A 12,775-nucleotide genomic window follows, 5' to 3' on the forward strand; every position below is an offset into this window, starting at 1 on the left:
GGGTTAGAAGATGAATAAAGTATGAAATACAGTAAAACATAATGTTGAGCCCTAAAGGGGATATAATCTAATTGAAAAAACTGAAATTACAATGTTTAAGTTTTGTAACAATAGAGTACTGGATTCAACAGGACAGCAATCAAAGAAAGAACATGTTCTATTTAGCAAAAGCTCAGGACAGGAAAGATAATGGCAAGTCCTAAGAAATGTCCAAGTTTGCAACAGATGAATTAGAGAATTAAGAGTGAAATGGGTGGAGATCAAGCTAGCAAAACAGACTGCAACCATCCTGTCAAGTGCTTGCTATAATCTTACTAAGTATGGACTTTATCATTTGGATGTTTAAAAAACCACTAGAAGTTTCTAAGCAAGGAGCTGACACAATTCAATTTAAATTGTATAATGATGCCATTGTTAAGTGGATAGACTGGGTAAGAAGATAATCAGAAGATTATTTCAAGAGAACCTGGCCAAGCACTGTGGCTTGCACCTGTAATCCCAGCATGTTGGGAGGCCAAGGCCAGAGGACTGCTTGAGGCTAAAAGTTTGAGACCAGTCTAAGCAACACAGTGATTTTTACAAATTAACAAACAGAGAGAGATGATCTGAATTTCAGTAAGTGAAATCTCCACGAAAGATTTTTACAATTAAAAGAGAGAATCTGAATTTCAATGAGTGCTAAGAAAGAGCGCCCAAGATTTGTCAATGGGTGGGTGGGTGAGAATGTTTAAGAATAAGGCAAAGTTAGGGAGAACAGTGTTGTCAATTACTGCAAATCTAAGAATAAATTGTGGGAAAAGGAGAAATTAGGGACACATTGTATATGAGGATATGTAACAAATACTGAGAGTTTACACGTAGACATATAAGTCTGAACTAGAACTAAAGATTTGGTAGTCATAACAGTAACAAAATGACTACCAAGGAATATGGTGAACAAGAAAAAGAACCAAACAGAGAAAAAAAGGCTGAGATGCTGATATGTAAGAAGCAGGAAGGAACAGAAATAGGCAACTGCAGGAGGGTAGTATCACAGGAGCCAGAGGAAGAATTTCAAAAAGGAGTTTAAAAGTGTTAAATGTACAAAGGTGACATGGGATAAATACTTTCAAAGGGCCATCAGAATTCTAACTGACAAGGATTTTTAAAATAAAGTTTTCTGTGAGCAAACTGTCAAAATTATAGGAACTTAAAAAACCAAAATGTCCTCTGGAAAATATAATAACTATAGCATTAATTCAGATTTCATCTCTCAGTATTTCTCTTTGCAAATTTAATTCTGTCACAGGGTAAATCCGACATGTTATTTATAAATGTTGGTACAAACTATCTTGACCGAATTTGACATCTGGAACAAGCATTAATCTGACACATTATGTACTGTATGATATATAAAGTATATGGCTGAATAACAAGGAAAATTCAAATAACATGCATAGTACATACGCATGTATTACAAACATATAACATGTAATATACGAAAATTTCAAACAACATGTATTGATAGTTTAGCTTCTGCTCAACTATAAATATTAATCTCTATTAATCTAGATTTTAAGGGGGCTACAAGTTCTTTTTTAGGATTCTTTAAAATCACACTGTAGTTCAAGGAGAGGGGAAATCAGAAACAAAAGAAATTCAACTATTTGAGCCCTTTGCCAACAAATTAAATCAATGTGAATTAACGTATCAAGCCTCTCCTAAACCCACAGGACATTTAAAAGTGCATCAACACTTACTAATGGTCTGCTAATGGATTTACCCGTGACAATTTATTTACTGCGTTTTAATTTCCTTACTCTTAAAACATACTATGAAGTACAAGTTTCAGACTGTGAATGGTCTATGCAAATTTCATCACACTGCTTATGTTGTGTCACACCTTCTAAGTAGCTGTTCTTAAAATTTTTCTGTAACTTTTTAAACATGCTGTGATTATTGACACTGAGTTGGATAAACACAATTTGGGTTGCAATGTTTAACTTCCACTCCTCAGACTTAAGGTCCAATTCAGACATTAACACTCCTTATCTTATGGCCCACAACTTAATTTTCTAATCGCAAATTGAAACCAATAATGAAATGTTATACAGAATTAGTTTTAAAATATCTCTATTCATATTAAGTATTAAGAGAAAACTGAGACGATTTATAAACTGTCAAGACAATGATCACAAAAACAGAAAATTGAAGAGACAGTTATTTGACTTTAAAAAATTACTTAAACCATTATTGTTACACATTAAGCACCTGACTTAATCCAGAGGCAAGAAACAGTTCTGAGGCTGGATAATTATAAATTAAAGAAAAAAGCTAAATATTGCTAACTCTACACCTAACTCTACACAGAAACATTCTAAAAGACTTTTTTAAAAATTTATAATTCGGAGACTTATAAGCCAAAGGAAATAATGTAATATATAAGAAACTTAGAAACTATAGTTCAACGTGCAGCATCTAGTAATAATGGCATACCTTTTCTTTCTGTTTTCTGTGCAGGGACAGAAGATGTGGGTGTAGGCAGTTTTGATAAAGTAGATGCTCCATTAGCATCAAATGATTTCTTTGGCTGGTGATCAGACTGTAGCGTAAATGGACTAGAAGGAACAGTGCTTGGGGTAGCAGTTGGATGAACCACTGGTTTGATGGGGTGCTGTACTGGCGTAGAACTACTGTGAGTCTCTGCTCTTGGCAGTCTGTAGTCTCTGTCATTGTGTCTGCTTGTTTGAGACAAAATATTCTGTGGGAGCAAACTACTGGCATCACTGGAATGCTTGTCTTCCACTTTAGTTCACAGTTCGAAAAAACAGATGTTGGAATGACAGAAGGGGGAAGAAAAAAGATTACATTAGAATCCTACCTTTAACATCAGCTAATTCAGCAACATACTTGTACTTACATATTCTTTTATAAAACTGCAAACCCAGTTAGTGTCTGCAGTTTACCACTGGCATGTAAATATGCAATACTGGAAGAAGAGGAGTTTTTGCTCAACTATAAATATTCATCTATACTCATATTTCAAGGGGGCTACACATTTTTTAAGGATTCCTTAGAATCACACTGTAGTTCAAACAAAACATACCAAAAACAACAACAACAACAAAAATCAACATATGGAGTTATAATACCATCTCACAAAAATTTTTAAATTGTTTTAAAAGCAGAAAAAATAAATGCTTCATTGTTTTACACTATGGGTCATAGATTTTAATAACTGAATTATTCACAGTGGTTCGACTGCAAAGGAATATTAGGCTTTATTAGCCTGGTCTTTCTAAATACTACATTAGCTAATTAGTTGCCTCTAAAGCAGTTTATACGAAGGCTTAAATGAAATCATTTTAAGATGACTGAAGTTATGATGAACTGTGAATACAGTAAGTAAACCAATCTGTAGTATTTTTAGTAATGTTACAAATAACCAGAGAGTTAGTAATAAAATCATGATGCATAATGCCATTTGAAAATAGAAGTCCAACACCCGCAGCACAGTCAGAACAATCTACTTATCGCTAGGTGTATTAAAAACAAATCCTCTTTCAATTTAAAGCCACAAAAATACTTTAAGCTCAGAAATACTGAAAACAGTTTAAAATCTATCAACAATTTAAATAGCCACAAAAATACTTTAAGCTCAGAAATACTGAAAACAGTTTAAAATCTATCAACAATTTAAATAGCCACAAAAATACTTTAAGCTCAGAAATACTGAAAACAGTTTAAAATCTATCAACAATTTAAATTCTAACACCATGATTCCTCAAAACAGTACAAAAGAAGGAAAATTTCAACGATCATGTTAAAGTTCATTCGAAGTGTTCAATCTAAATTACAATATTCCCAACAATAACTAAAGAACTAAAATAACCTCCAAGGAGAGAAATAACCTCCAAGGAGAGAAATGACCTAAAATCCAAGCATGTGATGTACAATAATTTTACTAAAGTATGCCCTCTCTGTTGATTATTGCATTGTTTTTTCCAATTTACAGCTCCTCCAATTATAAAGACCAAGACAAAACAACAAAGGAGGAACATTCAAACTAGAAGTCAGTTTCAAAGTTGTCAGTACACAACCGCTACATGGTACACCACAACAAAAAGTACCGGAATACCATCCAAAAAAACAATCACATCAAAGCACAAGGTCTTCTGACAATGACTTAATATATAAAATTTAGTGTTATAAAGGATACAATATAAAAATCTACAAAAATGAACAGAATACAAACATCTGTTGTATGACAGTAATATATCAGTAAGCTATCAACTTGCATGAATATAAAATTTTAAAAATTTTATTCTACAGTTTCTACCTGCAATGAGGATACTACTAAGACAGAAACCTTTAGGGACAGACATAATAGGATAATATCATGCCCAACCCTGTATACAATTTTTATTTCCTCAACCAAGAAAACTTCCTTTCAGTTCTATAGGGCTAGTCAAAATGTATCAAAGCACAGGTACTCCAATGGAAATTAAGGATGATACTTCTAACATTTTTAAGTTAAAAAGCAAAAAGGGCAGCAGCATTACAGTAACGGGGGAAGCTATAGCTGTAACAGCTTTCTATACTTACAACTCTAAATAAACACAGTTAAAGCAGTACCTATTTGCCACCCTCCCAGAGTGCAGTGCTTTGCTTGTCCTGACTGGAGAGAGGGGAGGTATGCTACTGGCATCTAGTGAGGAGAGGCCAGTTTTGGTGTTCAATAACCTACAAAACAGGAAAGCCTTCCATAACAAACAATTACTTCACCCAAAACGTCATTAGTGCTTCTGTTGAGAAAGGTGTCTCTAAACATAGAGCCATCAACATATAAAGCACAGATTCGCAAAAATAAAAATTAGTAGCAGTTAATAGCAAATTAAAAATTTTATCCATATAATTTTCAGCATCAGGTTGTGGAGAATATTAACATTTGATAAAATATTTTATGTTTTTTGGGTTTTTTTGAGACAGTCTCACTCTGTCACCCAGGCTGTAGTGCAACAGCACGAATCTTGCCTCACTGAAATCTCTGCCTGCCTCAGCCTCCCAAGTGGCTGGGATTACAGGTGTGCACCACCATACTCAGCTAATTTTTGTATTTTTAGTACAGACGGGGTTTTGCCACATCGGCCAGGCTGGTCTCAAACTCGACCTCTGATGATCTACCCGACTCGGCCTCTCAAAGTGCTGGGATTACAGGCATGAGCCACCATGCCCAGCCTTTGTTAAAATATTTTAGTGCTTTACAAACACTTAATATATTGCAAAAAAACAAAAACAATGAAAACCTCATTAAAACCTACTTTATCTCTTTACATGTAAAAATCTTCCCAATCCTTCCCCCTCTGCCATCCCCTAAAGTTTTTTTTATTGGTAGTCAAGAACAAGCTTTAAGCCACACTCTACACAAATACCAATATACTCAACACAAGGGAACACTCTGCCAACATGTTTCTGATAGACTAAGTTAAACACTTGAATGGCTTATTGACTTTATTACTAAGTTGACCAATCTTTAAAAAAAGCAACACAGCTAAGGTTCTTTCTCAAACACTACCTAACTCAAAAAAAGTGTGAAACACGACTACATTTCAACACAAGCACAGACACAATGACTCATCATTTGCCTATCTAGGAATTTAAGTGAAGGCAGTAATCAGACAAGTGGGCAGATATGAATCATAATCTTGTTTATAGTAGGGAAAGGCTGAAAACTTCCCAAGTATTCATTGATAGGGGATTATTTATTGATGAAAGTTTACCTATGCAATCAATATAACAAATGCAGAATTATAAACAGACATAAAAACATATTCCTGATACATTACTGAACAGGTAAAAAACAGTAATATAGAATCCCATTTTTGAAATACATACATATGTAATTTGTATACACATTTATAAGCATACAGAAAAAAGTATATATTCCAAAATGTTTCAGGGTCATGGAATTTAAACGTTTTGCCTAATTATTTACAAATATGGCATACTTTTGAAATCATGAAGAAAAACAAGTTACTATTTTTATACTTATCTAATACTTTTTTTTTTTTGTAGACTCAGAGTCTTGCTCTGTCGCCCAAGCTGGAGTACAGTGGTGAAATCTCAGCTCACAGCAACCTCCGCCTCCTGGGTTCAATCGATTCTTCTGACTCAGCCTCCTGAGTGGCTGGGATTACAGGGCGCACCACCACACCCAGCTAATTTTTGTATTTTAGTAGAGACGGGGTTTCACCATGTTGGCCAGGATGGGCTCGATCTCTTGACTTCGTGATGCGCCTGCCTCGGCCTCCCAAAGTGCTGGGATTACAGGCGTGAGCCACCGTGCCCAGCCATCTGTTACTCATTTTCTATGCATCCCCTACCCTGCAATATGTTCAAAAAACCCACAAGCTGGGTGTAACTTGTTTATGTCTAGAGGAAAACCTCTCTCTCATTTTTAATTGACAAAAGTCAGTTAATTAAGATATAAAGAGAAATGGGACTAGAATCTAATTCTTCCACCTCAAAATTCAATGTTCAAAATTCAATGTTCTTCAATATGCCAACTTCAGTACTTTATATCATTTAAAAAATTATATACGATTTCACTGATTTAAAAATTTATTATTTCACACTTAATCCTGCAGATCTGTTACTGTTTCATCTTAAATATTGTCTCCCATCAAAAACTCAATAATCCCTCTGAGACCAAACACACCCCCCAACTTTTTGGTTTGAGTTACAGGAGCAGAACTGAAACACTGAAGTTTAAGAATTCCCAGAAAACATCACCTTGAAATTCCTCCCAAAATTGCAAAACGAATCCTAGAAGTCTACGTGACAGTTAAATATTTTTAATTTTTTTTTTTTTTTTTTTTTGAGACATGGTCTGACTCTGTTGCCAGGCTAGAGTGCAGTGGCAAGATCATAGCTCTCTGAAGACCCAAACTCCAAGGCTCAAGTCATCTTCTTGCCTCAGCCTCCCAAGTGGCTGGGACTACAGCTGAGTGGTTAATTTTTAATTCTGTGGATACTGGGTCTTGCCATGTTGCATAGGCCAGTCTCAAACTCTTGGCCTCAAGCCATCCTCCTGCCTCGGCCTCCCAAAGGGCTGGGATTGCAGCAGGCATGAGCCACAGCACCGGGAGTAAATTTGATTCAAGGTAAGGGAAGCCAGTGGAAATAGAGTACCTTTAATAAAGCTTCAAATTTGGAGAATGAATTACAAAACAAATGTATGGGATACAAAATTGTCCCACTAGCACAAAATCTGGCCTCAGAAGAACAATGAAGTATGCCCACAGTTTGATTTATAGATGAAGACCACCTTAGAACAAAATGGCTTAAGTTTTCTATTAGACATTTTTAAATTGTGTGCAAATTCAAACTAGAGATGTTACACAGATCTATGATCATGGTGAAATTTGTTTCTAAATACAAGGATAAACAAGTTACTCACTGGTAACATAAACAAACAAACAAAAAACAGTAGCTACTCTGATGTCACTTGTGTGTGGCTACGATTCAATTATTAGACTAAAACCTGATGAGATCTGTGTCCAGTTTAATAGGACACAACTTAAAGACAGGCAGGTAGGGTGGGAGAGGAAGCTCCTGTTTGGGGGGATCAGGGGAAACCAATCTAAAACAAAATTCTACTGTTTGCAATTCAGCTCCATTATAGCCATAATGCGCAGCAGGAAACACATACGTATGCTACTCTACCATGTATCTTTTCCCTTTTCGGGGACCAAAATGGTGACGGGTAGGGGATAATAAATCCAACGTAAAAGAATCTCTACATGTTTCTATTTATTTTAATTTACATATGTAGATGGCGATGGACACAGATTTGAAAAATAAATAATACGAATAAATCAAACATACATTTCAAAGAAAAAAAATTAATACTTACTTCCACTGGCAAACCCACTAGTGGCTGTTGCTTGCATCACCTCTCTTCTGTAATCTCTATCTTTTGGGAAGCTGTTGACTGCCATCTTGTTTGCTTCTTTTTGTCTCTGTTCTCTAAAAATAAAAAAAATAAGATAAACACATAAAAATTACATCGAGGGCATGAGTTTCCATAATAAACAGCTCTGGCCAAATGCCTAACAAACGGTTATATAAAAAACAAAAGCAGTGAACATGGTCATAATTTAACTGGTGTGGGAGATGGAACGTGGCAAACAGAAACACTAATGTTTCTCACTAATGGCAAAACTATACCAATTAATTATACCACTAACGCCATAACCAAAGCTCATCAATTTTAATTCTACATGTGAAAGAAACATTATGGTCTTGTTAAGCTATTAATATTTCCATCAAAATTAAAGATGCATAAATGTAGGTAAGTATTTTATTAATTATACTGACTATTCAAAAGGCCTTTGTGGACAGCTGCCTAGCTGTCCTAAAATTTTTCTTTTTTTTTGGAGATAGCATCTTGCTCTATTGCTCAGGTTGGAGTGCAGTGGCACCATCATGGCTCACTGCAGCTGTGGCCTCCTAGGCTGAAGCCATTTTCCCACCTCAGCCTCCTCAGTAGCTGAACTACAAGTGCATGCTACCACTCACAGCTAACTTTTTGTAGAGACAGGGTCTCACTATGTGCCAGGGCTGGCCTCAAACTCCTGGGCTCAATCAATCCTCCAGTCTTGGCCTCCCAAAGTGCTGGGATTACTGGCACAAGCCACTGCACCCGGCCAGGTTTTTGTTTTTAAAAGTAAAGACAAATTATGGAAAAAATGATGGGGCAACCAACCACTGCAACTAAAAAGTGTAGATGGGTAGCACCATAAAAAAGCTAAATTAGAATGTTTAATGCTGGAAGATGTTAACCTGTAGAACCAAGCTAGAGAAATAACGTTTAATTAGATTAAAAGCTAATTACCTTTCAAGCCACTCTTTTGGTTTTTCCCACTGTGAAACTTCTGTTCGACAATTGTAGTAGTACTTTTTCCCAGAAGAGCTAATATGCTCAGACCAGTCATCTGCAGAATCATAAGGCTTAAAAATATATTTTTTACAATTAGAAAATGTTAATACTATGTAATCACATGAAATATCAAGAACATCAAAGCACACATACAGGAAAACACTTATGAGATAAAGGTACTCTGAACTAGAATGCAATTATCTGCATAAGTATTTATAAGACCTTAGTTTATGAAAGGCTTCAAAGAATAGAACTTCATAAAATACCAAAATTAAGTAGCATAAAAATTAGATTGTTAGACAAAGAAAACTGTGAAATTAACATCACCTTGATTTTAGAAAGCATGACAAAATCCCCCACAATTTTAACTGTTGAAATCCAGTAACATGGGGGTGAGGAATGCACTCTAGACTAGATGATGGCGTGAGATCGTCAGTTCTAAATTCTAAGGCACAATAATAATTACATATGGTATAAAAGAGAACAATCTTGCCTGTATTAACTGTTACTCAGTGACAAAAGGAACCAAAATATGTAAACATAAACAGAAAGCTAATTAAAAGCTATAAATTTGTTTCACCTTCAAAATCGACAAGATGGATCAGGTACACATAACTAAAATCTTGTTCTCATGTAATATACAGGATTAGCAGTATCACTCATATTCCCATAACTAAAAATGGTCTTTCAAACATTCTCAGATACAGTCTCTTCCAGGTATTTTTACAGGCAATGTAACATCATAATGAAATTAGAAAGATCAGAAAGGCCCAGTTTCCATGAAAAGAATCTCACAAAGATTAGTTAAGTTTCTGATTGGCCCCAGGAAATCTGGTAGAATCTCAAGTACCTTGGTTGAATTCCTTAATTAGTTTTTCAAAGGAGCTTACTGAAACAACATTGATTATATTTTGTCAAATAGCTAGAAAAGAGGATTTTGAGTGTTCCCAACACAAATGTTGGAGATGACAGACACACAAATTACTGATTTAAACATTATTAAATATACTGAATGTATCAAAACATCACCATATATCCCATAAATATGTACAATTGTCAATTTAGAAAAATAAAAAAAAGTTTAAAAATATTTAACCACTTGAAAAAAGTAAAATGAAATAATGTACTATACTATCATAGCCTATCCTTCCAGGTTCACTGTATTGTGATACAATTTTCAAGCCTGAGGAAACAAAGTCTTATTCACTGCCTTACCCTTGGCCCAGCTTTAATTTTAACAACTAGGAAACAAGCTGAGACAACATATAGACTTAAGAGCTGTCTATAGCTCACAAAAATAGTGATTTATCAAAGGACAAAAGACTCTGGTTTCCAAAGGCCTATTATTTCCACTAAATTAAAACCAAATTCTGGAAATTCCCCTAATAATTCTCACGGCAGTTGGAAAAAGATCACAGACTCTGTCATATATTTATATGTTCACGTTTACATCTCAAAATAATGAGGGTGGCAAAGCAGTCCTGTACCCCCACACCTCAAAAAGCAGTGGAGAGTTAATTCTCAATCCCACTAGCTTCCAGAAGCCTACAATCAAGCTTTAGGAACCCAATCACAAAGGGCCAAATTCAGAAAGTTCTTCTCTACCACCCCCTCCTCCCTATACATAAATTATTATGCAACTGATCCCTTCTACGGATGTTATCTGGAAGATCTGGTTTGCTTGCCAAGTGGTTATGTGGAATTACTGGATTGAAGAGGTACAATGAGATTTGAGACTAGTGGACAGAGGACACCAGAGGTCAGCATGGTCTAGGCCAGTGCTCTTCCAAGTGATGGTTTGCCAACTTATCCTGGAGGAAATAAGGAGTTTGCATTTGAATATATAAACATACTGTGTGTTTCACAGAAGTTGTGCTTTAAGAGAAAAAAAAAAAAAGTCAGCTGAACTAAACATTGTATTTAAGTGATTAACACTCTGGCACAACCTCCAGGACAGAAAGTTCACAATCAGAGCACTGGTCTACCACGCTACATTGATTTTGCCTATCAAATTGTAGATTAGTTCAAGCTGATGTCTTACACTTAACAAAATTCCAGGGTAAAGCATACAATCACATATCAACAACTTTATTTTCTCCACCCCACTGCCATCCTCAAGGGGTTAAGGAAAAAGAAACCCTTCAAATTATGGGATAACTTTTACAATGCTGATGTGCAACAGCAGGTGTCAAATTTCTTAACTTTACAAAAAGAATATCTAACATTGAGAACTTAAACAAAAGGCCTGCAAACATTTAAAGTTTTCTAGATTTGGCCTGGGATGGTTGCCAACATACGCTCTAAAGCAGCTCTCCAAGTGTTATCCAGGAAACCTTGGGGAACCCCAAGACCCTTTCACAAGACCAAAACTATTTTCATAATAATACTAACATGATTTTTTTCTTCCTCGTTTTGTCACAAGCATACAGTGAAGTTTACCCAGAGGCTCAACAAAACACTGGATGTATCACAACAGATTGAATGAAGCAGCAGATAGGAAGTTATGAAATTCTAAGTGTCTTTTTCTATTAAGTCAAATATTACCAAGATGTTCAATATCTATTTTTTTAAAAATTAGTTACTTTTCATAAAGATGTTACATATGTTACCATATAATGGGTTTACAATTGATATTTTAAATGAAATATTAAAATTTCACAGTTTTAATTTTTAATATGGTAGATATTGATGAGACTCAAACTTTTTCTTTCTGTTTTTCCCCAAGATGAGGTCTTGCTATACTCTGCCCAGGCTGCTTTTTAACTCCTGGGCTCAAGTGATCTTCCTTCCTCAGTCTCCCGAGTAGCCAGGACTACAAGTGACAAGCACCTCTCCTGGCTCAAGACTCAAAAGCTTCAAAGTATGCAGATGATACTTAGTTGATAACAAAAGGAGCTGGAATAGGAATGCAAACTCATACAGGATTGAACTTAAGCACATCTCGGCAAATTAAAATTGGCATAGAGTATTTAGAAGGGAAAATCTCAATTACAGTGTTTTTAAATAAAAATAAGCAATATTTTTTCAGCAATTCACAGCCCCCTTTGAAAAAATCAAATATGCACGACTAATTTGGTCTACAAGTCATACCATGATTTTTTATTTTACCTATTTTTTTTTTTTTTTTGAGACAGGGTCTTGCTGTCGGCCAGGCTGGAAGTGCAGTGGTGCAATCATAGCTCACTGCAGCAGCCTCAACCTTCTGGGCTCAAGCAATGCTTTGCTTCAGCCTTCCAAGTAGTTGGGACCACAGGAACACACCACCACACTTAGCTAATTTTTTTTTTTTTTTTTAAGAGACAGGAGCTTCCTATGTTGCCCAGGCTGGTTTTAAACTCCAAGCCTCCAGTGCCGCTCCTGCCTTGGCATTCCAAAGTGCTGGGATTACAGCTGTGAGCCACTGCAACAACATTCCCATGATTTTTATTGTGAAGGAGGCATTCACCAATCTTTTCCTGATCTTTACCAGAAGTCAGGCTCTGTGGTAAACACCCCACAATAAATGTTTGTCATAGGACTTAGCAGGAAGTACATTAAATGTCAACGCCTTAATCTGATACTGAAAATAAAAGATAATTTCAACTGGGCTTTTAATAGTTAACTTGATTAAAAAAAAAAAAAAATCACCCACATACCCAAGTATCTGTGTAGATAACTCTAAAGCCAACTTTTCAAGTAAGATTAAATTTACAGTTTGTAAGGGCTGTTTGTGTCATTTCCACTAGGTACATTATAATACAAAAGACCACTATTTATAAGTTAATTATGTACCTACAGGTGAAATCAACAGAAACCAAAACCCGGATTCCAGAAACACAAAACATATCTGTTCTAGTAATGGTCTTCAACTTTCAC

The 12,775-nt window shown here is 35.5% G+C and overlaps 1 protein-coding gene across 9 annotated transcripts in view; it reads right to left on the reverse strand.

Annotated features, from left to right (window-relative positions):
• Positions 1 to 12,775, reverse strand: part of LOC105479977 (WW domain containing adaptor with coiled-coil) — a 92,378-nt gene that overhangs the window by 24,159 nt on the left and 55,444 nt on the right. For 7 of the 9 annotated variants that reach the window (XM_011738341.3, XM_011738340.3, XM_024792301.2 and 4 more), the window contains 3 exons: positions 8,876 to 8,991; positions 7,895 to 8,007; positions 2,476 to 2,784 (listed from right to left, as the gene is read on the reverse strand). In XM_011738341.3, the coding sequence (XP_011736643.1) occupies positions 2,476 to 2,784; positions 7,895 to 8,007; positions 8,876 to 8,991 (538 nt within the window). The remainder of the gene's footprint in view (positions 1 to 2,475; positions 2,785 to 7,894; positions 8,008 to 8,875; positions 8,992 to 12,775) is intronic. The other 2 variants (XM_011738345.3, XM_071070314.1) reach the window with 1 other exon arrangement.

The sequence above is a fragment of the Macaca nemestrina genome, chromosome 9, assembly GCF_043159975.1.
Source record: "Macaca nemestrina isolate mMacNem1 chromosome 9, mMacNem.hap1, whole genome shotgun sequence".
Taxonomy (NCBI): domain Eukaryota; kingdom Metazoa; phylum Chordata; class Mammalia; order Primates; family Cercopithecidae; genus Macaca; species Macaca nemestrina.